At 38.9% G+C, this 26,098-nt stretch overlaps 1 protein-coding gene across 5 annotated transcripts; it reads right to left on the bottom strand.

Moving 5' to 3' along the window:
• Nucleotides 1–642: 642 nt before the first annotated feature.
• Nucleotides 643–19,326, bottom strand: LOC106158619 (protein zer-1 homolog). Of its 5 annotated transcripts, XR_015331732.1 has the most exons (6): nucleotides 16,308–19,007; nucleotides 14,985–15,032; nucleotides 14,710–14,777; nucleotides 14,181–14,369; nucleotides 3,066–4,814; nucleotides 643–1,847 (listed from the first exon to the last, which is right to left on the bottom strand). XR_015331732.1 is itself a non-coding variant. In XM_086999188.1 (5 exons), the coding sequence occupies exons 2-5, from the start codon at nucleotides 14,997–14,999 to the stop codon at nucleotides 1,790–1,792; spliced, it is 330 nt and encodes a 109-aa protein (XP_086855314.1). In that variant the 5' UTR covers nucleotides 15,000–15,032; nucleotides 16,308–19,018; the 3' UTR covers nucleotides 643–1,789. The 5 variants fall into 5 exon arrangements, 1 of the variants encoding a protein (XP_086855314.1); XM_086999188.1 differs by lacking the exon at nucleotides 3,066–4,814 and having other exon boundaries at nucleotides 16,308–19,018; XR_015331730.1 differs by lacking the exons at nucleotides 14,181–14,369; nucleotides 14,710–14,777; nucleotides 14,985–15,032 and having other exon boundaries at nucleotides 3,066–3,391; nucleotides 3,746–4,814; nucleotides 16,308–19,326.
• Nucleotides 19,327–26,098: the final 6,772 nt, after the last annotated feature.

Below are 26,098 nucleotides of genomic sequence, written 5' to 3'. Positions count from 1 at the left end.
TGAACCTGATTAATTCACACCAAGGAAAAACACAATTTTGTAACAGCTGACCACAAAATCAATAAAGTGGAAATTTTAAACATCCGAGTGGTCAGCCCACTCTCTTTTGACCAAATAAGTGCATCTGTACTCGTTTATATGGTTGGAATCAATTCTAGGTAAAAGTACAAGAGTACAAAAGTACAAGAAAGTTTTCTGATGCGTTTTCATCGGCTGTCAGTATATAAACCTCGTTGGAAATATCGAAAACCACCAAGTTACAGGTTTGGTCAATGCTCAAAAATTTTTTATGTTCAAAAATGAATGTCAAACTATGGAAAAACCTGAACAGACAAAGGAAAAAGTCCATCTACATTTGGCACAATTCGAAAACACAGTTACAATGCCGCTTTGTATGCTGCCATTTTGGAAGACGAATGTAACTTCAGAAAATACTCAGTGAAATCGATACACGAACATTCCTTTGGGGTATAAAATGTAACTGAAGCATATGCTGTATCATCTTTTTGAATTTATTAGCATATAAATCAACTGGTCATTGTATAAACATATGTACATCTTACCTGTCTCAATGCCTTCTTCTCCCACCATTTTTTCTTAGAGCTATTCGCTCCCTTTTTGAAAACGAGGCCAAATCTAATATTTTCCTAAATAACTGTCATATGAGCCAGTGGCTCCTGGGCTATACTAAAACTGCATTTCATTTCAAACAAAAAAAAAATACTTGCTTCCTTCCATGTTTCCCTTCACTGTTTGGAGATTGTTCAAGAGAAATAAACTAAAAATCCACAGAAGTGTTTCTAAACACTCGAATTACAAAAATGCTCAACAGAAGACTGTACCCAAGTGGTATAAAAAATAATCAATTTGAATAGGATGCCATCTACATCTTCACTACAGTACCAATGTGTGTTAAATAATGCAAATTGCCATTTCATACTTTACCCAGGAAATGACAAAGAAAACAACCATCAATATTATCTTCCTGACAATGATAACTATTCTAAGTTTATTCATTACTGCAAGTTAAAAAAAAAAAAAAAACAGAAAAAGGCTTTGTAAAAGACTAAATTATGCAATGTAAACAATAAACAAACTTTATGATCAAGATATATATTGGTCTATATGAGCATCACATTATTAAGTGAACTGTTCATTGTTCATATATATACAAGTATATGTCATAGAGGCAAACTGCCCACATAAGATCACAAAAGATACGAAGAGCTGTACACTGTGGTCATCAGGATCACTCAGTTTCACACTTAAGTGCAGATTCATATTTAAGAGTACATGAGGAAAATTCTTATTTCAACCAAAACCAGGCTGCGTGAAAACTACCAAGAGCTAATAAGTTGATGTGTTTTTTACAAATACATAATCTGCATTTCATTGGAGGAATATAAACAGGAATATTAACAGTATAGTATTAACAGTATATCGCTTCTGGTACTGTCTGGTACCATTTATGATTCAGATGAAGAAATGCCTTTAATAATTTTGTTCTCAGTTGAAAATGCATACTACATATTAAATGTTAATTTTAAACCATTTGTAATTTTTTCACTGCACTCTCTATTGACGGATTGCCTGCAGTTAAGTAAGGTGGAAAGGATAACACGTGGCTTTGTTTGCTGGCTGTTGCTGTCAGGTAGCAGGCCTGTAGCCAGGGGGGTTCGGGGGTTCGAAAGAACTGCCCTTTTTGTCAGAAAAAGGTCCATTCTGGGGTACTCTGCCACAGGTGTACTGGTAAGACATCTAGACATGAATCACTGGATGACATAAATCACTAATTAATCCTGAATGACAGGTCTATACCAGTTCTCTTGCTGCCTTGTAACCACTCCCTGAAAAATGCACAACAGATAAAACTGATTTTAATAAAATGTAAAAAAACCAAAAGGTTCAGACTATTGAGAGTTCAAGTACACACTTTGAAAATGCCAGAATAAGAAAAATGAAAATATTTCAAAAATATTAAAAATTTAATGAAAAAAAGATAATCCTATAGAACTGGTTTTCTAATTTGAGCATCACAGGATAACCAAGACTGCAAGCAGCATGGCAGGTTAACCGAGACTGCCAAAACATGGCAAGACAAGTGTGACTGCCAGCATCATGGCAGGACAACTGAAACTTCCAGAACATAGCGGGACAACCGAGACTGCTAGCTGGATGGCTTCAATGGTAGCCATTGTAATCCTTTCAGAATGGGAGTTATATGATGTGCACTATTGCACTTTATTTGACAAACCAGTTTTGCAGCCGAGTTTTGAATAACTTGTCTGATAGTCACATGTACCAAAGAGGAGACTTGCAGTAATCTTATCTTGATGATTTTTTTAAATAGATTTACTAATTTTTCAGTGGTTCTGTTATAAAACACTTTTCTTACTTTTCCAAGTGCATAAGATGCTGATTTACACACTTCAGATACATGCTTCCCCACACAGTGCCATTTCCATTGAGGGTAACTACCAGATCTTTTACAGAACTAGATGGTTTTATAAGAACATCTATGCAAATGTTGGCATTTGCTGCATTTTGCTTTGAACCTTGATGTAAACTATCCTCTACCAGGGCACAGTGTTCATTCTAGGAATGTTTCAATATGGGACAAAGGGCCCCCATCATAAAAAGAAGTGGGTCATTACATTTTGAAGTGGGCCCTTTTTCAAATCTTTAAATAATAATATGTAACACGTGTTTTACTGCTGTGGTTTTAATATTCAGAGATGAAAAATACTTTATATCATAAAAATAATATTTTGGCTTGCAGGTTCACATTCAATAGGTTATCCCAACTTTCTAAAATAAGAGACTACACGCTCGAAATTTTGTTTACAAATATAAGATTACACTGAAATATGTTGATGATTCTTTCACCAATAATCAAATTCTTACTAAAACAAGATTTTAAAGCCATTTTTGGCTTCAATTTATGAAAAAATCCATGAAATTTAATTAATTATATAAGGTGAGATGGCACATAAAAAGCTACCAGATTGAATGATATCACAAACATAAAAATCACTAAGAGAATCTGTCCCTTTTTTGATACCTACAAAGTGTACAGCTCACTGCTTGTTATAAATTCTACATTTCTTTTCCTTTTTCCAAATATCTAAGGCACTCTTAAAGTCAAAGTCCCCAATTGCCTTTCCTTCTATCATAATGACCAAGCACTGCTGAAGTCTTGTTTCAGACAGTCTGTTTGTTCTGTGGTTTTTTGATGTAGTTTTGAGAACTTAATGTTCTCTCACAATCTGACGTGTGTATCGGAAGGATGAGGGAGATTGCAGCCAGCTTCAACAAATTGGGAAAGTCTTCACTATGGTGAGTTTTGATAATGCTCCACAGTTTGCAGGTGGCATCTCTCGCATACCCCATTCTGAAAACCAATTCTTTGAGTTTAGACCATTCACTCATACCTTGTTTTTCAATTATTATTGGCACTGATTTGGACCCATGATGTTCAATAATGTTACCATAATGGCTAGCAAGTTTCTGTATAGGGACTTCACCCCAATTTTCTCTTTCTGACTCAGACAAAAAGCTTAGTGGTCTCATGCTCAAATACCCAAATGCTGTTACCATATCCAAGTGATCCTGGGGAAATCTGGCATTTATGTTGTTAAATGAGATTGTCAATAAATTGACACTGAATTGCCTTGCATTGTTTTTCATAATTAGCACAACAAGTCAGAAGGTGGTCCCTGAAGAAATTACGTTGACCTGTTCCCACCTTCAGGAGAAATTCCTCGATGTAGCTGCCAGGTTTACCAGACAACCCTTCACTACTTGTGGCATGGTCCCTGTGCTTTTGCAGTTCTCTCAATGCATGCTTCACATTAACATCCACCAAGGCTGGGTCAAGATCTTTCTTTTGGAAGAGTAATCATAGCTCTGTGACAATGCTGAGGATGGACAAAAGCATATGGGTGACAAAAACAACTGAATTGTGAAAGTTTCTTTGCAAAACCTTTTGCCTTGGCATCACTTGCCCCCATTTCAGACATATAGGACACTAATGACCCATAAGTCCTGTAGATTGTTTCTATTGCTTTGTAGTAGGACAACCATCGAACCTCATGGACTTCATTGTACTTTAAAATAGGTTCATCCAGCAGCTCCTGAATAGCTGTGATTCTGTTTACCCTGACAGATGATGCTTTAAAGTAATAAAATATACTGGTAATAGTTGATTGATAGTCCTTCATATAGTCTATAGCATTTGCTGCCTGGCTAGTACATAAAGCCAATCTGTGGGCAATACAGTGTATGTGAACCATCGCAGGATTTTCAGCAAGCAATCTGCCTGCAACTCCATTTCCCATGCTGGTCATGCTCGCTGCACCATCAGAACCAAAACCATATATCTTACTAAGGGGGATCTCCTTTGATTTAATATTTGATAACTGCTGCAACTGTGGCACCCTTGCCATCTGTGACATTTATGTCGGCTACAAAGTGGGTAGAAGGAACAAAGTTATCATCTAAAAGTCTGACACATATAACCAACTTTTTTGTTACTGTTATATCAGTGCTCTCGTCTGCTAGTATTGTTAGAAATGGTGAAGACTTCATTTTCTGAAGCAAGTCTTCCTCAACTGTGGCAGCAATAGCAGCAACCATATCCCACCCTGCTGTATCAGAATTATACTTTGCATTGCCTCCTTGGTCTAAGTATGAAAGGTTGGGGCAATCCAGGTGCCGTAGCAACTCTATTAGGCTTCCAAACTTTCGAATTGCTATGCCCTCTTGAACTAGCCAGTACACGGACTTCATTGCTGACATGATTGCTCCATCTTTACCTAAAAATGTTTTATAAACATTACTTTAAATATGAATTTGGACATTATAACCTGCATAAAATGTTTAATAGTGTTGAAGGTACCAGCAAACATTACTCCAGCACACAATCCCTTACTTTATTTTTCCCTTAATCACCATGAACAGAGACCAAATCTCTCCACACACTAAAATTATGAACAAGGCAGCAAAGCTGTCAAATGTACGGACAAAAACAGAAAATAAAAATGCAGAAAATGGGTCATTTTGTCAATTTTGATGCAATAATAAATAATGCCTATAAAAGCACTGTCAATCAACACTGAATTTTAATCATGCACAACAGGTAACATGGTCAATAACAGGAGCAGATCCAGAGGTATTTTCTGACAGTATTCCAAATTAACTTTGTTGATCCCTCCTCCATTTTTGATGGTCTTCCAACAGAAAAAACAGATACCCATCAATGTGAACTTTAAAATCTGACTGTCATCTGAAAGACCCAGAAGACGGCCTCAATCCTCCCCTGCAATAAGATTACAGTTTCAGGACCATGAGAGTTCAAATTCACATAATGAAAATCCCAATATTTGAAAAATGATGACAGTGCATAAAATAATATTACATAATGTTTAAAGACATAAAAATCAATGCAACTGCTTATGTGGAAATACAGAAAATGTGAAGAGCTTCAGGTGGATGCATATGGGAGCTGAAAATGCCAGTGTTTGAAAAAAAAAATGAAAAGAAAACACAACAAAAATATTCCAATAAAGCTGCTATTTAAACTTTTAATCTTGCTGTATTAACATGATATGAATAACCCCAATGTGTATGAGGATAATAAGGCACTGTTATTCATCTATAGCATTAATGTTGGCGTTACACAAATTTTTTCTTTTGTAAACTTATTTGCAATATTAAACAATATTTACCTGCATAATTATCACTAATTCCTAATTATGTGGCACAGTTAAGAGAGCTTAACCTATGGGACTTTATTGGGAAATCTCAACGTGTGTTTTATGTAAACTTATTCAATGGGCACTTGGAAATTAATTAGGCAAGTGATTTTATAGCTCTGAATTTAGCTTGTGACTACCCCAAGGGACAATTACCACCACCCATAAACAGTAGCCCCATACAGCACTCTATAGAGCTGCATTGCTTCCAAAACAGAAAACAATCACAATGATTTTCCAACATAAACTGCACTTCAGTCTTATGAAACTTTTCAGTAAGTTTGAATATCATAAGTAACATGGTTTTTCCTTAATGGACATTCCAGCAGCAATGTCCAAAATAGGGTTTTCTTCAACTTTTATGCAATATAACATAATGACCATCAATTTTTAATAATAGAATAAAAGTATCATGGATATTCAGAAAATGTGACATGGAAAGGTCTTCAAGGCCATGGGAGTTCAGAGTCACACCCTCAAAATGCCAAAATGTAAACAAGAGATAACTGTACTGAAATGATTTTCTTTCCACTTTCAACACATTTCTTTACATAAATCAAAATAATCAATTTACTGTCATTTTTAAATGAACAACTAAGAAAATTGTTGACATAGGAAAAATATCAATAGAACATCTTTAAATGTCCAGTTTGCTCCATTCTGAGATTCTGAACATGGTGAATGATTGAATCTTACAAACTGTAAAGATATGAGTTTATTTCCATTTTTAGACACTTTACTACACAACACACAATAACAGGTTTACCATCATTTTTATATAATCAACTAACAATATTGTTTAGATGCAGAAAATGTCAAAAGAACACCTTTACATATTTAATTAGTTCACAAATGAGATTGTTAGCATGACTAAGAATTAAATCTGAGGAAAAAAACACTTATATACAAAAAAAGGCATTACTTTACTAAAACTAACCAATCGAGCTTATTTTCTAACTTCATCTGTATTTCAGTAAGACTGATCAGCCCTGTGAATTTCATGACAATTGGCCAATTGATTTTCCTTGAAATGTGTTATCGATATTGCATATATGCTGAAAAAAGTAAAAAAACAGCATAACTTCCATAAAATTGGTCCGATCACGCTGATTTTCAAACTTGACCTACGTATTATGAATAATCATCAGTTTTGTAAGTTTCAAGCCAAAAGGTAAAATGGTTTTTCACTTATCGTGTTATCGGTGCTGCATATATGCTGAAAAAAAAAATGAAAAAATAGCATAACTTTTATAAAAATAGCCCGATCAGGCTGATTTTCAAACCTGACCTGTGTATTATGAATATTCATCAGTTTCGTAAGTTTCAAGCCAAAAGGTAAAACGTTTTTTCACTTATCGTGTTATTGGTGTTATAAAAATGCTGAAAAAAGTAAAAAAAAACAGCATTACTTCCATGAAAATGGCCCGATCATGCTGATTTTCGAACTTGACCTGCATATAATGAATATTCGTCAGTTCTGTAAGTTTCAAGCCAAAAGGTAAAACGGTTTTCCACTTATCGTGTTATCAGTGTTGTATATATGCTGAAAAAAAGTGAAACAAGGCAGCAAAGCTGTCAAATGTACAGACAAAAAACAGGAAATAACTATGCACAAAATAGGCTACTGTCAATTCTGATGCAAAAGTACATTATATCAAACTGCAAATTCAACATCAAATTTTAATTATGCTCAACAGGTAATACCAACGTAAGTAAAATGTGTAAAAAGTTCACACATTGAAAATGTATAACTTCCAGAAAAATAAGCCAATTAGACTGCTTTTCCAACTCAGGCTACATTTTAGTCCTGTATTTCTATTTTGAAAGTTTGGCAATCATAAGTAACATGGTTTTCCCATAATGGTCATCATGGCAGCAGCACCCAAAATTGTGTTTTCTTCAATATTCTGATGCCAAATTACATAATGGTTAACAGCATAATGACCGTCAATTTTTAATAATAAAATATACGTATCATGGATTTTCAGAAAATGTGACTAGCATGGGTCTTCAAGCCCGTGGAACTTCCAAGTCACACCTTGAAAATGGCAAAATGTAAACAAGACAGCACTGTTCTGAAATGTTTTTTTTTCCCCATTTTAACAATTTTTTAACATAAAACAATAAGTGAAAAATTAAATTTTCACAAAAAAACTGTTTAACTGGCAGTAAGAATTACCAAACAGATTGCATTGCCTACTGAAGCTGTATTTTAGTCCCATGTTTCTTTCCTATAAGTTTGAGAACAGTAAGTGACATGGTTTTTCTTAAATGGTCATCATTGGAGCAGTGCCCAAAATAGGTTTTTTTTCAAATTTTGATGCAATATTACATAATGTTAAACAGCATAATGACCATCAATTTTTAATAATAAAATATTAGTATCATGGATATTCAGAAAATGTGACTAGCAAAGGTCTTCAGGCCCATGGAACTTCAAAGTCACAACTTGAAAATAGCAAAATGTAAACAAGACAGCACTGTTCTGAAATGTTTTTTTTTCCCATTTTTAACAATTTTTTAACATAAAACAAAATTAACAGGTTACTGCCATTTTTATACGATCAACTAAGAAAATTGACGAGATGGGAAAAATATCAATACAGCAGTGTTAAATGTCCAATTTCCTCCATTCTGAGATTCTGAACATAGTGAATGATTGAATCTGACAAACTACAATGATATGAGTTTATTTCCATTTTTGAAACTTTATTACACAATACACGATAACAAGTTTACCACCATTTTTATATAATCAACTAGAGGATCAGAGAGGCGATACCGCCTCCGAATATTGTACCACCAGCTGGGGTAAGCGCGATCGTATAGACCCCCACACACACAAAAAAGGGACACCACCACCAGTCTTGTGCTTGACAAGCTGTAAAAAATGCAATCAACAAGAATTCTCAAAATATGCAAAAAAAAATATATAACTAAAAATGGTACAATCAAAGTTCAGTTCATAGTAAGGTAGGTCAAAGGTCAATTTCAAGGTCACAGTAAATTTCCAGTATTTGACTTCCTATTCAAGTTCAATAGCAACTGTGGACCTATCTCTGCCAGTTTTGGAGATAAAAGGGAACCAAAATTTGTAAACTTCATTTCATGATAAAAAGTAGGTCAAACGTAAATTTCAAGGTCACACTTAGATTGCCAGTATATGACTTCCTATTCAAATTCAACAGTAACTATGGGCCTATCTTGTCAGTTTTAGAAATAAAAGGGAACCAAAATTTGCAAAGTTAAGTTCATGGTTAAAAGTATGTCAAAGGTCAATTTTAAGGTCACAGTAAATTGCCTCTAATGACTTCATATTCAAGTTCAATAGTAACTGTGGACCTATCTCTGCCAGTTTTGGAGATAAAAGGGAACGGAAATTTGCAAAGTTCAATTCCTGATGAAAAGTAGGTCAAAGGTCAATTTTAAGGTCACATTTAGATTGCCAGTATATGACTTCCTAGTATATCATAATTGAAACCAGAGCAGTTTGATGCCCTGCATAATTATCTACTGAGGGATGATGTATTTTGCGTGCTGCCCACAGGTTACGGCAAGTCCCTGATATTCAGCCTTATCTTTGATTGGTCCGGATTTGAACAAAGCGCGCTTTGACTCGTTCGCGTGCATTGGCTAGATTGTTCAATGAGTCATTGAGTGCGGGCTTTAAATTTGATTGGCGGGCGGCGGAGGCAATCGAATGTGGTCAGAGGTAACTTGACACGATGAAGATAGGCTAATGGTGAAGAGGTTAGTGTCAAGTTATCTCTGAAGCTCAGGGTGCATTTAGATTGCCAGTATATGATTTCCTATTCAACTTCAATAGTAACTATGGACCTATCTCTGCCAGTTTTGGAGATATAAGGGACTAAATGTTATAATTTTGGAGTTACAATAATGTGCCATAAATTTTGTACAGAAAAAATTAATTTAAATAAAGAAAAGGTCATTTTGGTCAAAATTCTTGAAATGGGAGGTGCTCTGAAGTTCCAGATGTTCAAATTTGATGAAATAATGTCATTTTTGACCACAGGTTGTCTGCCTCGCCAAGCCTTATGTTTTATTTTTCCGGAGTTCAAAATTTATTATCCATAACCGTACTGCACATTTTGCTTTCACCACCCATATGTACTTTTTGATACAGCGTAACTCGAAAACCGTATGGAATACAAAAAAACGGAGACCACTTCCAGTGTTGGGCTTTACATGCTCTACAAAATGCAAAAAAGAATGGGCCTCTAGCGTTAACGGTTCCCAAATTAGAGACAGTTTTCAGTTTCGGTATCTTATGGCCGCTACTCCCGTGAAAATGCACCGATTGACCCCAAATTCACGGAGATGAAAGATAACCTGAAGGGTAACACTTTCCAATAATATTATTGGTTAAGTCTGTGTGGTGTCTGAATAACAGGGCAAATAATATTTTTTTCGTAAAAAAATTGTTTTTTTTTGAAAATTTTGGCCCGTTTGACCTTGAAATAAAGGTCAAAGGTCAAATCCAAGGGCATATTTGAAATCTACACATATGACTTTTTGAAAGCCGTCTGTAGAAATTTTTCCCATAATTCCTTCCGTAGGGTAGATAATTAGCATTTAATTTTACCATGTTTAGACAAGGGTGCATTGCAATGAGTGCCACACCTAGACCCCAATACCGACAAAGCCTAAATTTTACGTGGAACGAGTTGAGATTATAGGTGACCTAAATCCAAGAGATGGGTACGCAGGCCCTAGTAGTCTAGGAGGAGAAGAGGTAAGGGTGACTTGGCGGTGGAGCCGCAGGAGCCGGCGTAATATACGGATCGGGACAAAAACCATGTGTACCGCCAGCGCCTACGCTGGTGGTACAACTAATAATATTGTAAAGATGCAGGAAATGTCAACCAAACACTTTTACGTATCTTATTAGTTCAATAATGAGACTGTTAACATGCCTAAGAGTTGAATCTGAGGAAATATGAAAAAACAGCATAACTTTAAAAATAATGCCCCGATTATGCTGATTTTCGAACTCAACCTGCGTTTTAGTAAGATTGACCATTCCTGTGAGTTTCATGACAACAAGCCTAATGGTTTTCCTTAAAATGTGTTTACAGGGTTGCATATATGCTGAAAAGTGAAAAAACAGCATAACTTCTACAATAATGGCCAGATCATGCTGATTTTCGAACTTGACCTGCATTTTATGAATATTCATCAGCTCTGTAAATATAAAGCCAAAAAAAAAAACAAGGCAGCAAAGCTGTCAAATGTACAGACAAAAACACAAAATAAAAATGCAGAAAATGGTTCATTTTGTCAATTTTGATGCCTACAATAGCACTGTCAATCAACGCTGAAATTTAATCATGCACAACAGGTGACATCGTCAATAACAGGAGCTGATCCAGAGATATTTTCTGACAGTATTCCAAATTATCTTTGTTGATCCATCCTACATTTTTGATGGTCTTCCAACAGAAAAAAGAGATGCCCATCAATGTGAACTTTAAAATCTGAAAGACCCAGAAGATGGCCTCAATCCACCCCTGCAATAAGATTACAGTTTCAGGACCAAATTCACATAATGAAAATCCCAATATCTAAATAATGATGACAGTGCATAAAATAATATTACATAATGTTTAAAGACATAAAAACCAATGCAACTGCTTATGTGGAAATACAGAAAATGTGAAGAGCTTCAGGTGGATGGGAGCTGAAAATGCCAGTGTTTGAAAAAAAAAATTAAAAAGAAAACACAAAAATATCCCATTAAAGCTACTATTCAAACTTTTAATCTTGCTGTAATAACATGATATGAATAACCCCAATGTGTTTGAGGATAATAAGACACTGTTATTCATCTATTTTTTTGTTTTGTTTTGTTAACTTATTTGCAATATTAAACAACATTTACCTGCATAATTATCATAGATTCCTAATTATGTGACACAGTTAAGAGAGCTTAACCTATGGGACTTTACTGGGAAGTCTCAGCGTGTGTTTTATGTAATCTTATTTAATGGGCACTTGGAAATCAATTAGGCAAATGATTTTATAGCTCTGAATTTAGCTTGTGACTATCCCAAGGGGCAATTACCACCATCCATACACAGTAGCCCCATATAGCACTCTATAGAGCTACATTGCTTCCAAAACGGAAAACAATCACACTGATTTTCCAACACAAACTGCACATCAGTCTTACGAAACTTTTCAGTAAGTTTGAGTATCATAAGTAACATGGTTTTTCCTTAATGGTCATTCCGGCAGCCATTTCCAAAATTAGGGTTTTCTTCAACTTTTATGCAATATAATATAATGACCATTAATTTTTAATAATAAAATAAAAGTATCATGGATTTACAGAAAATGTGACATGGAAATGTCTTCAAGGCCATGGAAGTTCAGAGTCACACTTTCAAAATGCTAAAATGTAAACAAAAGATAACTGTATTGAATTGATTTTCTTTCCATTTTCAACATCTTTTTTTCATATAACAAAATAATCAATTTACTGTCATTTTTAAATGAACAACTAAGAAAATTGCTGTCATAGGAAAAATATCAATAGAACAATTTTAAATTGCCATTTTGCTCCATTCTGAGATTCTGAACATGGTGAATGATTGAATCTGACAAACTGTAAAGATATGAGTTTATTATTATTTCCATTTTTGACACTTTGTTATATAATACACAATAACAGGTTAACCATCTTTTTTATATAATCAACTAACAATATTGTTAAGATGCAGAAAATGTCAAAAGAACACCTTTACATATTTAATTAGTTCACAGAGGAGATTCTTAACATGCCTAAGAATTAAATCAAAGGAAAAAAAAAACACTTATATACAAAAAAAGGCATAACTTCACCAAAACTGAACCATTTTCAAACTCCATCTGTATTTCAGTAAGACTGATCTCCCCTGTAAATTTCAAGACAATTGGCCAATTGATTTTTCTTGAAATGCGTTAGCGGTATTGCATACATGCTGAAAAAAGTGAAAAAAACAGCATAACTTCCATAAAATTGGTCCGATCACGCTGATTTTCAAACTTTGCCTATGTAATATGAATATTCATCAGTTCTGTAAGTTTCAAGCCAAAAGGTAAAACAGTTTTTCACTTATCGTGTATCAGTGTTGCATATATGCTAAAAAAATGAAAAAATAGCATAACTTCCATAAAAATGACCCGATAAAGCTGATTTTCAAACTTGACCTGCGTATTATAAATATTCATCAGTTCTGTAAGTTTCAAGCCAAAAGGTAAAATGGTTTTCCACTTATCGTGTTATCGGTGCTGCATATATGCTGAAAAAAGTGAAAAAACAGCATAAATTCCCTAAAAAATGACCCAATCATGCTGTTTTTCGAACTTGACCTGCGTATTATGAATATTCATCAGTTCTGTAAGTTTCAAGCCAAAAGGTAAAATGGTTTTCCACTTATCGTGTTATCGGTGCTGCATATATGCTGAAAAAAGTGAAAAAACAGCATAAATTCCCTAAAAATGGCCCAATCATGCTGATTTTCGAACTTGACCTGCGTATTAAGAATTTTCATCAGTTCTGTAAGTTTCAAGCCAAAAGGTAAAATGGTTTTCCACTTATCGTGTTATCGGTGCTGCATATATGCTGAAAAAGTGAAAAAACAGCATAAATTCCCTAAGAGTGACCCGATCATGCTGATTTTCGAACTTGACCTGCGTATTATGAATATTCATCAGTTCTGCAAGTTTCAAATCAAAAGGCAAAATGGTTTTCCACTTATCGTGTTATCGGTAAAAGTGCACGGCGACGGCGACGACGGCGACGGCGACGACGGCGACGGCGACGACAGACGCAGATGATGGCTATATGTACAGACACATCTGTGTCTGTACATAAAAAAAAACTGTCCTCCACTTATCGTGTTTACAAGGAAAGTGCACGGCGCCGGCATCGACATCGGCGACGACAGACGCAGGTGATGGCAACAGATGTGTCTGTACATAAAAACAGTTAGTAACTGTACCTCTTTTCACGTAGCTAACATGTTTCAGTGTTTTATCATTCAAATTCATAAGTTTTTCTTTTTTCTTTTTCATTTACCACTTAGGTATTTTCTTCCTCATCTACTGTGTGAAAACATTTTTAAAATATTCACATACCAACAAAAGAAAGTTTTAATGAAAATTTGATGCACGCCTATTTTTAAGAATCCTGTTGTCAGTTCACCTAAATCCCATCAAGAATTGTTTAAGATTGAAGCTGTGAGTAATGTGAGGTGAGGACAACTGATGTTAATGCATCTCCTCCCCCCCCCCCCCCCCCCAGCTGTTCTATGAATCTAACTTATATGAATATTTTTCAACATGAATGTTTACAGATCTAATGATACCAGTTTCATATTTACACATCCCTGTCATTTCTTAATAAACTGAGCTTGGTCCCCTCACCTGTAATTGATGTTCCTGTTTGTGTTCAGATCCCACCTCTGAATGGCATTCACCATTGCTCGGAGCACCTGGCTACGGGGAAGATCCGTCAAGGTCCACGCCTCCACTCCATCTGATGCCATGTGGGACAGTACACCTGCTGCATTGTAACTTACTTCAATACCATCACTGTCAGAATCCAGGAGAGCTCTGAAACAAGTCAAATATGGTGTTGACTAAGATCTTTTCTGAATCAATGGGCAATGGTGATTTTTGTAGTTCAGAAAATATGCCAGCAAGCAATTCTCAAAAAAAAAAAAAAAAAAAAAAAAAGAAAGAAAGAAAAAAAACATTTACACAAATATGCAAAATATATTGTACTCATATATCAAGAAACATTTGCTAGATAAGTCGTGTATGTATAAATCTATAGCATAAAACTGCTCCCCAAGTTCAAAATAAAAATGTGAAATCCTAGTGTGAGCCTTTGAAATGCCAAATGCACCGTTTTTTCCTTCAATATTTTAAGTTGAATCTGTTTCTTACTTACTTGAACACTGACACATATTCATACTGCATCAGTTTTGGGCGAAGAGAGTGAACTTCAGCAACATTACCCTGAAAGAACAATTAAAACATACTAACTTTACTCCACTTTATTTAAATAAGTTAATCATACAAATATATACTCTATATAATTTCCTAATCCACTGTTTACAATTATACAGCAATTGATACATTTATCACATATAACTAGAATATTAAAACTGCAATAACTATATATGTATTATCCTCCGCCATAAAGTTTAAATCCACTCCACTTACTATCAATCCCATCATGTTTCTCGGAAGACCAGATTTGTCTGGAAATGTCTGTAAAGATAAACAAGGCAGCAAAGCTGTCAAATGTACAGACAAAAAACAGGAAATAACTTTGCACAAAATAGGCTACTGTCAATTCTGATGCAAAAATACATTATGTTAAACTGCAAATTCAGCATCAAATTTTAAATATGCTGAAAAGTGAAAAAAAAAGCATAACTACTAAATAGTGGCCCCGATCATGCCAATTTTCGAACTTGACCTGCGTTTTGGTAAGATCAATTACTCCTGTGTGTTTTATGACAACAGGCCTATCGGTTTTCCTTGAAATGTGTTTACAGTGTTGTATATATACTGAAAAGTGAAAAAACAGCATAACTTCTACAATAATGGCCCAATCATGCTGATTTTTCAAACTTGACCTGCATTTTATGAATATTCACCAGCTCTGTAAATATACAGCCAAAAAGTAAAACTGCCTTCCACTTATCGTGTTTACAATGAAAGTGCACGGCATCGGCAACGACAGACGCAGGTGATGGCAATATGTACAGACACATCTGTGTCTGTACATAAAAAGTAAAACTGCCCTCCACTTATCATGTTTACAAGGAAAGTGCACAGCGACAGCATCGGCGACGACAGACGCAGGTGATGGCAATACATAAAAACAGCATAAATTCCCTAAAAATGACCCAATCATGCTGATTTTCGAACTTGACCTGCGTATTATGAATATTCATCAGTCTGTAAGATTCAAGCCAAAAGGTAAAATGGTTTTTCACTTATCATGTTATCGGTGCTGCATATATGCTGAAAAAAGTGAAAAAACAGCATAAATTCCCTAAAAGTGACCCGATCATGCTGATTTTCGAACTTGACCTGTGTATTATGAATATTCATCAGTTCTGTAAATTTGAATACAAAATGTAAAACGGTATTCCACTTATCGTGTTATCGCTGAGTGCACGGCGACGGCGACGACAGACGCAGGTGACAGCTATATGTACAGACACATCTGTGTCTGTACATAAAAATGAATGTGAAAATTTTATCTATATATATATATATACAAAAAATAATGTTCAGGGAAAAAACATGAGCATAATGCCCTGTGTCAATGCTACACAGCAAACGCATTGTTTACATAGTTGTTCAGCATTGCGATATCCCAGAATGCACTTTCTAGAGTTCTTCAACCTACACAAATATAACTACAACACGTGGGTCCGGGACCGTCACGATAATCAACAACATACACTAGTGTCACTTTGATGGCTCATGCTCCGTGTTACAAATAAATATTGACAAAAAATAATATCTTACCTTCTAAAGCTCTGCAAAAAGCCTGTTTAGCTTGAGCTGATTCCGACGTTTCTTGTATGGCAAGCTTGAGGTCAGCAGATGTCTCATGGCGCATAAGGGTACTGGTTCGAAAGTTATTAGTCCCTTGAAAAAATATATTGTCCTTCTTTTTTTCAACACATAAGCTGCAATACATCAAGTTTGCGTTATTGTCGTATACAAGCCACTTGTAAGTATCTCTCCACTTTTTTTGGAATGACCTTGCATTGCTAGTTGACGCGGTATCAGAAGTCGTGACAGCAGCACATACATCTACTTTAGCTCTCTTCTCCGCTGGAAATGTCTGCTGTGTATGATCATTGTCTCCGTCGCTACTATTCTGATCCGTTTTAGGGTGATCTTTGGGATTGACTTTCTTAAAAAAACTTAAAATAACACTTGCTTCTTCTCCGCCATCATGTACAATGTACGGGTTGATCAATTGATTTACATGGACAATTAATCTCAGCCTATCAGGGATTCAAGAAAGGAGGGGCGATCGCCACTGATTTGCATAAATTAAGATACTTGTTAAAAACTGCGACGAGCAAAGAATATCTTCATTACGTCTAACATAAGATCTTGATGTCAAGAGATGTCGAGTAAACAATCAAACTTCGGTCGTGAATTTGCCAAATTGGAGGGCGCATTTAGAACACAAAAATGCGTCGCTGTTAATTCTCTTGAATTTTGTTGGCGCAGCTCACACTACGTATTGCGTCAACCTAATTTTTTCTGCGCCAATGACGCAAGGGCGCATCCTAGAATGAACACTGAGAGCAACAGATTGATTTTCCACAGATATTCGCAGATACGTCTCTAGATAAGTAGACAATCATTTTGGTCTGATGTCACCCTGTACTGAAATCTCAAGGATGATTACATGGCTTGTAAATGTTTGCATAACTACTCAGGCACAGTCACTTAGCAAGTCCCTGCAAAGTCCCCTTGACAGTAAACAAGATAGTGAATTGCTCATTCGTGACAATAAAACAGCCCTTTAGCAGACAGACAAGACAAGGCAGGTTGCATGACAAGTGTTAATTATATTGGCGCAAAGCCCAGCTCTCATTGAGGTACTGCAGAGCAAGTACAAAGCCTTCTGCCCATGTGCAGAATTAATTGTTTCCTCCTGGCCAAACATAACAGGGTCGCCTCAGCAAATATGTCCACAATAATAACTGCGGCCCTGGGCGAGGGTAGATGTAAACCATATCAACTCGACCTTAGTATCATTTAAAGCCAACATGTTCACATTCATCCATTACTTGAAAACTCTGCAAGACAATCCTCGATAGGAGTGATTGTTGCAGACTGGTTGCTCTTGCATGTAACATAAACTTGTATGTCAGCTGCAAAAATGACAATGTTCAGACCATGTTAAAGTATGTCTACAGGTTACATGTATAATAATGAGAATAGGATTGGACCTAACATAGCATCATGGCAGGGCAGCCGAGACTAACGGCTTCATAGGAGAACCGCAAATACTGCCATCATCATTGCAGGACAGCCGAGACTGCCAGAACATAGCAGGACCATCAAGACTGCCAGAACATGGCAGGACCACCAAGACTGCCAGAACATGGCAGGACCACCTAGACTGCCAGAACATGGCAGGACCACCAAGACTGCCAGAACATGGCAGGACCACCTAGACTGCCAGAACATGGCAGGACCACCTAGACTGCCAGAACATGGCAGGACCACCAAGACTGCCAGAACATGGCAGGACCACCTAGACTGCCAGAACATGGCAGGACGACCGAGACTGCCAATGTCATGGCAGGACGACCGAGACTGCCAATGTCATGGCAGGACGACCGGGACTGCCAATGTTATGGCAGGACGACCGGAACTGCCAATGTCATGGCAGGACAACCAAGACTGCCAGTGTCATGGCAGGACAACCAAGACTGCCAGTGTCATGGCAGGACAACCGGGACTGCCAATGTCATGGCAGGACAACCGGGACTGCCAGTGTCATGGCAGGACAACCAAGACTGCCAGTGTCATGGCAGAACAACCGGGACTGCCAATGTCATGGCAGGACAACCAAGACTGCCAGTGTCATGGCAGGACAACCGAGACTGCCAGTGTCATGGCAGGACAACCGAGACTGCCAGTGTCATGGCAGGACAACCGGGACTGCCAGTGTCATGGCAGGACAACCGGGACTGCCAGTGTCATGGCAGGACAACCGGGACTGCCAATGTCATGGCAGGACAACCGGGACTGCCAATGTCATGGCAGGACAACCGAGACTGCCAGTGTCATGGCAGGACAACCGAGACTGCCAATGTCATAGCAGGACAACCGGGACTGCCAATGTCATGGCAGGACAACCGAGACTGCCAGTGTCATGGCAGGACCACGTAGACTGCCAGTTTCATGGCAGGTCAGCCGAACCTGCCATCGGAATGACAGGACAGCCGAATCTGCGAGAACGCTGGCAGGACAACCAATGTCTGCCAGCTTCATGGCAAGACAACTGAGACTGCCAGAACATGGCAGGACCACGTAGACTGCCAGTTTCATGGCAGGTCAGCCGAACCTGCCATCAGAATGACAGGACAGCCGAATCTGCCAGAACGCTGGCAGGACAACCAATGTCTGCCAGCTACATGGCAAGACAACTGAGACTGCCAGAACATGGCAGGACCACGTAGACTGCCAGTTTCATGGCAGGTCAGCCGAACCTGCCATCAGAATGACAGGACAGCCGAATCTGCGAGAACGCTGGCAGGACAACCAATGTCTGCCAGCTACATGGCAAGACAACTGAGACTGCCAGAACATGGCAGGACCACGTAGACTGCCAGTTTCATGGCAGGTCAGCCGAACCTGCCATCAGAATGACAGGACAGCCGAATCTGCGAGAACGCTGGCAGGACAACCAATGTCTGCCAGCTACATGGCAAGACAACTGAGACTGCCAGAACATGGCAGGACAACCGAGACTGCCAGAACATGGCAGGACCACGTAGACTGCCAGTTTCATGGCAGGTCAGCCGAACCTGCCATCAGAATGACAGGACAGCCGAATCTGCGAGAACGCTGGCAGGACAACCAATGTCTGCCAGCTACATGGCAAGACAACTGAGACTGCCAGAACATGGCAGGACAACCGAGACTGCCAGAACATGGCAGGACCACACAGACTGCCAGTTTCATGGCAGGTCAGCCGAACCTGCCATCAGAATGACAGGACAGCCGAATCTGCGAGAACGCTGGCAGGACAACCAATGTCTGCCAGCTACATGGCAAGACAACTGAGACTGCCAGAACATGGCAGGACAACCGAGACTGCCAGAACATGGCAGGACCACGTAGACTGCCAGTTTCATGGCAGGTCAGCCGAACCTGCCATCAGAATGACAGGACAGCCGAATCTGCGAGAACGCTGGCAGGACAACCAATGTCTGCCAGCTACATGGCAAGACAACTGAGACTGCCAGAACATGGCAGGACAACCGAGACTGCCAGAACATGGCAGGACCACGTAGACTGCCAGTTTCATGGCAGGTCAGCCGAACCTGCCATCAGAATGACAGGACAGCCGAATCTGCGAGAACGCTGGCAGGACAACCAATGTCTGCCAGCTACATGGCAAGACAACTGAGACTGCCAGAACATGGCAGGACAACCGAGACTGCCAGAACATGGCAGGACCACGTAGACTGCCAGTTTCATGGCAGGTCAGCCGAACCTGCCATCAGAATGACAGGACAGCCGAATCTGCGAGAACGCTGGCAGGACAACCAATGTCTGCCAGCTACATGGCAAGACAACTGAGACTGCCAGAACATGGCAGGACAACCGAGACTGCCAGAACATGGCAGGACCACGTAGACTGCCAGTTTCATGGCAGGTCAGCCGAACCTGCCATCAGAATGACAGGACAGCCGAATCTGCGAGAACGCTGGCAGGACAACCAATGTCTGCCAGCTACATGGCAAGACAACTGAGACTGCCAGAACATGGCAGGACAACCGAGACTGCCAGAACATGGCAGGACCACACAGACTGCCAGTTTCATGGCAGGTCAGCTGAACCTGCCATCAGAATGACAGGACAGCCGAATCTGCAAGAACGCTGGCAGGACAACCAATGTCTGCCAGCTACATGGCAAGACAACTGAGACTGCCAGAACATGGCAGGACAACCGAGACTGTCAGAACATGGCAGGACAACCGAGACTGCCAGAACATGGCAGGACCACACAGACTGCCAGTTTCATGGCAGGTCAGCTGAACCTGCCATCAGAATGACAGGACAGCCGAATCTGCGAGAACTCTGGCAGGACAACCAATGTCTGCCAGCTACATGGCAAGACAACTGAGACTGCCAGAACATGGCAGGACAACCGAGACTGCCAGAACATGGCAGGACCACGTAGACTGCCAGTTTCATGGCAGGTCAGCCGAGCCTGCCATCAGAATGACAGGACAACCGAATCTGCGAGAACGCTGGCAGGACAACCAATGTCTGCCAGCTACATGGCAAGACAACTGAGACTGCCAGAACATGGCAAGACAACTGAGACTGCCAGTTTCATGGCAGGTCAGCCGAACCTGCCATCAGAATGACAGGACAGCCGAATCTGCGAGAATGCTGGCAGGACAACCAATGTCTGCCAGCTACATGGCAAGACAACTGAGACTGCCAGAACATGGCAGGACAACCGAGACTGCCAGAACATGGCAGGACAACCGAGACTGCCAGTTTCATGGCAGGACAGCCGAACCTGCCATCAAAATGACAGGACAGCCGAATCTGCAAGAACGCTGGCAGGACAACCAATGTCTGCCGGCTACATGGCAAGACAACTGAGACTGCCAGTTTCATGGCAGGTCAGCCGAACCTGCCATCAGTAGGACAGGACAGCCGAATCTGCGAGAACGCTGGCAGGACAACCAATGTCTGCCAGCTACATGGCAAGACAACTGAGACTGCCAGAACATGGCAGGACAACCGAGACTGCCAGAACATGGCAGGACCACGTAGACTGCCAGTTTCATGGCAGGTCAGCCGAACCTGCCATCAAAATGACAGGACAGCCGAATCTGCGAGAACGCTGGCAGGACAACCGATGTCTGCCAGCTACATGGCAAGACAACCGAGACTGCCAGAACATGGCAGGACAACCGAGACTGCCAGAACATGGCAGGACCAAGTAGACTGCCAGTTTCATAGCAGGACAGCCGAACCTGCCATCAGAATGACAGGACAGCCGAATCTGCGAGAACGCTGGCAGGACGACCAATGTCTGCCAGCTACATGGCAAGACAACTGAGACTGCCAGAGCATGGCAGGACAACCGAGACTGCCAGAACATGGCAGGACCAAGTAGACTGCCAGTTTCATGGTAGGTCAGCCGAACCAGCCATCAGAATGACAGGACAGCCGAATCTGAGAGAACGCTGGCAGGACAACCAATGTCTGCCAGCTACATGGCAAGACAACTGAGACTGCCAGAACATGGCAGGACAACCGAGACTGCCAGAACATGGCAGGACCACGTAGACTGCCAGTTTCATGGCAGGTCAGCTGAACCTGCCATCAGAATGACAGGACAGCCGAATCTGCGAGAACGATGGCAGGACAACCAATGTCTGCCAGCTACATGGCAAGACAACTGAGACTGCCAGTTTCATGGCAGGACAGCCGAACCTGCCATCAGAATGACAGGACAGCCGAATCTGCGAGAACTCTGGCAGGACAACCAATGTATTCCAGCTACATGGCAGGACCACATACACTGCCAGTTTCATGGCAGGAGAGCCAAACCTGCCATCAGAATGAAAGGACAGTCGAATCTGCGAGAACTCTGGCAGGACAACCAAGTCTGCCAGCATCATGACTGGACAACCGAGACTGCCAACATGTCAGGACAACTGAGACTGCCAGAACATGGAAGGACAATGGAGACTGACATCAGAATAGCAGGACAACCCTATCTGCCAGCTACATGGCTGGACAACCAAGTCTGACAGCATCATGGCAGTCTGGATCTGAACCCTAGATCTTTCATGGAGCATATATCCTATTTCCTGGAAATTCAGTAGCCGGGAGTCCCTGAAAGTAAAAGAAGAAAATCAGATGAAAAAAAAAAAAACTATTTCATAAAGCAATGTGCAGATCATTACAACATCATATTTTGGCATTCTTTTACAGAACTAGATGGTTTTATAAGAACATCTCCTATGCAATGTTGGCATTTGCTGCATTTTTCCTATTTGCCTTGAACATTGATGTAAACCATATCAACTAAGTCATACTATCATTTAAAGCCAACATGTTCACTTTCATCCATTCTCGAAAACTCTGCAAGAACATACAGTATGTAGATCATTACAACATCTTATTTTGGCATTTATATATAAAATTTTATTCAACCTTGAAATAATATAAACATATTTAATGAAGCACCACATTTTCTTCAGTAGCAGACTTTACAATGCTTGTCAACAAACCAGGTGGCTGTTTATGCCTCCGTAAGAATCACTTTACAGATTATTACCAGAAAAAAACTTTTTAGAAAAAAAAAACATGGACTAGCTTTGAATTTTGGAATGGATTAATTAAACATTTGTTAGTATGGGTATGGGATTTTTGGAAAATCATTGTTTTCCCCAGGTATATACTTTCTTTGCCAAAACAACCAGTTGTTATCCCTTTAACAGTTATTTGTAGGGCATATTGATGATCTAGATCTTGCCTTGTTTCATTCCACTAGAGAGGTCAGGTCAACTTTGATAGTAAGATAAATATCAGCCTAAAGGATCTTATGTGATAGAAAAATTCATGAGCTTTCCAAAACATTTTATTTTTTGGAAATCAAGCAAGCCAATCAAAAGTTATTAAATTTAAAAGAATGCTAGTCGCCCATAAAATTTTGAAAAAGTCTGGTATCCAAGCATATATGTAACAGTGGAAGCCAAAAGTGTCACCTCATTGCCCAATAAATAAAACAAAATTGGCATAACTTTTGAATGGAGTAAAATATCCATTTGAAATTTTCTGGGAAGTTACAGTATGCCAAGAAAAATCTGACAAGATATTATTTTCTATAATTCATCCATTATTTCCATGGCAACCGTTGCGAAATATCAACAGCGATCAACACTTTTTTTTCAACCTTAAGGCAGGGTAGGAAATAAGGACCAGCAGCCCGGGACGGCTCAATTGTCACCCGGTCTCTTTCCAAAAGTTGCCAGTCCGTCGGTCTGGCCATTTTCTGGCCTCTAAAATAATTGTATATCAATATGCACGTTCATATTAAGCAGATTTGGCTGAAATAAAACTAAAACAATGAGGCTAGCCCTTCAAGAAATCGACACTCTCGAACGAAAACCGAAAGTACATGGTTATTCAATGTGTTCCCTGCATGCCTAACGCAAAGACCCGTGTTATGAAACATCTGATACAAAGTATCAAACGCAGCATTTATATGCTTGTTTCTGAGACAAGTGACGAACGATGTGTGGTCATTCAAATTCACACAATCTCGTCTAATTACACAGTTTAAGTTTTGCTTCTTCTATAATCTATAATTATATTTGTACGATGTCTTTCTCATAAAAAAATTAATCGACGCACGTGGATTATACAAGATTGCGCCTAAGTCGCAGTCAGGATTACCCCTGTCGCAGTCTACCCTCTGTAAGTATTTTGGTGCTAATAATGTATGTGATGCCCCAGCACGTAAGAAAAGAACACAGGAAGGTATCAGACAGTCAAATAAAGTGTATGATGACACCAAAGCAGGGCTCCACAAGTAAAAATTCAGTTCGGACTAGTGAATTTGCAGGGTGGGCTGTCCGACGAACAGGTTATGTTTTATTAGAACTTAAGAACAAAAATCTTGAAAAAGAAATTTTTGTTGCATACTCTCTTCCTGGATTGCATTGAAAAGAGTGGCCTACATTTGGTACAAAACATGTGGTCCCAAAACGAAGTCTAAGCAAACTTACCACCAAATTATGAAAGTGAACACCTTCCAGAACTTCACAAGACAAAATTTATCCACATAACAGGCTGAATACTGAATATTTATATGCTTAAAAATCTAAGTGCTCTAGTAACAAAGACCATTCCTTAAATAGAAACTACACAAGTACTGGGTACAACAGCCAGATTGGACTGGTTGTATCTAGTTTGTTGTCAAGGCATACTGCCTGTCAATCAAATGTGTTGCACGCTATCTCCTCACAACCATATGAAGTTGGAAATTCAAACTTTGGGACTGAAGATCTTGTTGAAATGTTGTTTATTTGCACAGCCTAAAATTTTGCTTTATTTGTTTTATTTTATGACTCTAGCACCACCTGTGTTATTTACAGTTCAAAATTTGGTGCTGGAATTTGATAAATAAGCAATGCTATCATATACCAGTGTGGTATTGATGTAAGGAAGAAAATTAGTAATAAAAATATGAGAATTTAAATAAAAAGGGGGAATTTTTTTAATGACTGATTTTATTTAATTCATACTGTATATTAAAAAAACCAAACACATGTTACCCCTAAAGAAAGCAAATTGAAGAAAGCAATATCAATTTAAAAACTTTAAAATTTGTGACATTTATATAAGTAAACTATTATACAATGAATATTCTTCCATTTTTAATGAAATTTATTCAAATATTAAAAATTTTGAATATTTTAATAAGATAATATAACACTGCGCCCCCCCCCCCCCCTGGGGGATCTCCAGCTCACAGTATTTTTTAAAGACTTGGTTAAACTTCATGTGAATTTGTTATCAAATTTCAGATTTACAATAAGTGGACCCTGCACCCCAAACCCTGGGAAAAGCCCTGATCGAAACCATGTTAAAGCAATAATAACTCTTCCTTTGAGATTCAAAATTCCGCAAGTAATACATTCTAGACAACACATGGAAATATATTATATTGCATTTCACCACTAAAACGGCTGTTACTGTAGTAAAACTAAAAACTGCTTGTCAATAGGGCTTTCGGTGCCTTTCTTCCTGGTCGTCAAGGCATCCGTTGCCAAGGATGTTGGTGCATCACGCGGATTCTCGCGTGCATTCGAGACCAAAATAACATGTGGCGGGATAAGATATAGCAGGCGCATGACACAATCCTCAAACGTAAGTTGCAAGTTTTTGTACAGTGTGTTGGATAATGAAAAGCCCAGAACTGCACACGTTGTAGATATAAGTGCATTCTGAGCAGAAAGACGATTATATCGTATAAATCTTATTTTATTGAAATAAAGTGTTGTTGTTGTCTGCTTTTCCTGCGGTTTTAAGTAGGTCATCAGAAAACCCCGCTCGATATCGCGTGACTTATGCAATGTCAGAGAGGGCTCCGTCAGTTAAAATCTCTTAAGAGATTTTAACAAAAAAACAAGCATTTAGGAAAAAAAACCCTGGACTAACTTTGAACGCAGGAATGGGATCGTTGACCATTGGTAAGTACGGGGAAAATTGACGTTTATGCCAGGAAAATTCAATTTTTGGCCAAAACGAATATGCAAGATTAAATATTCAGGAGTTCACAAGTATGAAGAAATGACTTTTTATCTGAAAATAAATCCACTGCATTTTCCAGTCTCATTTGACTGAATATCTTGGTAAAAAATACATTACATGTATGACTACACATATTAATGTTTACAAAGTTTACCAAGAGGTATTAATGGGAAAAAAAATGGTTTTGATGAACAGATTGGATTCAAAATCAGACACGTCAAATTTATGACCACCTGTCCAAAGGCAACAACCAGAAAGATTTCAGAAGT

Source organism: Lingula anatina, chromosome 1 (genome assembly GCF_051362555.1).
Source record: "Lingula anatina isolate TDL-2025a chromosome 1, LinAna3.0, whole genome shotgun sequence".
In the NCBI taxonomy this organism is placed as follows: Eukaryota; Metazoa; Brachiopoda; class Lingulata; order Lingulida; family Lingulidae; genus Lingula; species Lingula anatina.
This window is presented reverse-complemented; position numbering and strand designations above follow the sequence as displayed.

Bases quoted from the DNA above. Each gene is read 5' to 3' on its own strand.
- LOC106158619 (XM_086999188.1), bottom strand. The intron at 14,370-14,709 runs GTAAGTAAGAAA...GACTTGTTTCAG, and splicing joins GAATATGTGTCAGTGTTCAA to AGCTCTCCTGGATTCTGACA. The intron at 1,848-14,180 runs GTGAGGGGACCA...TGCATTTTTCAG, and splicing joins AACAGGAACATCAATTACAG to GGAGTGGTTACAAGGCAGCA.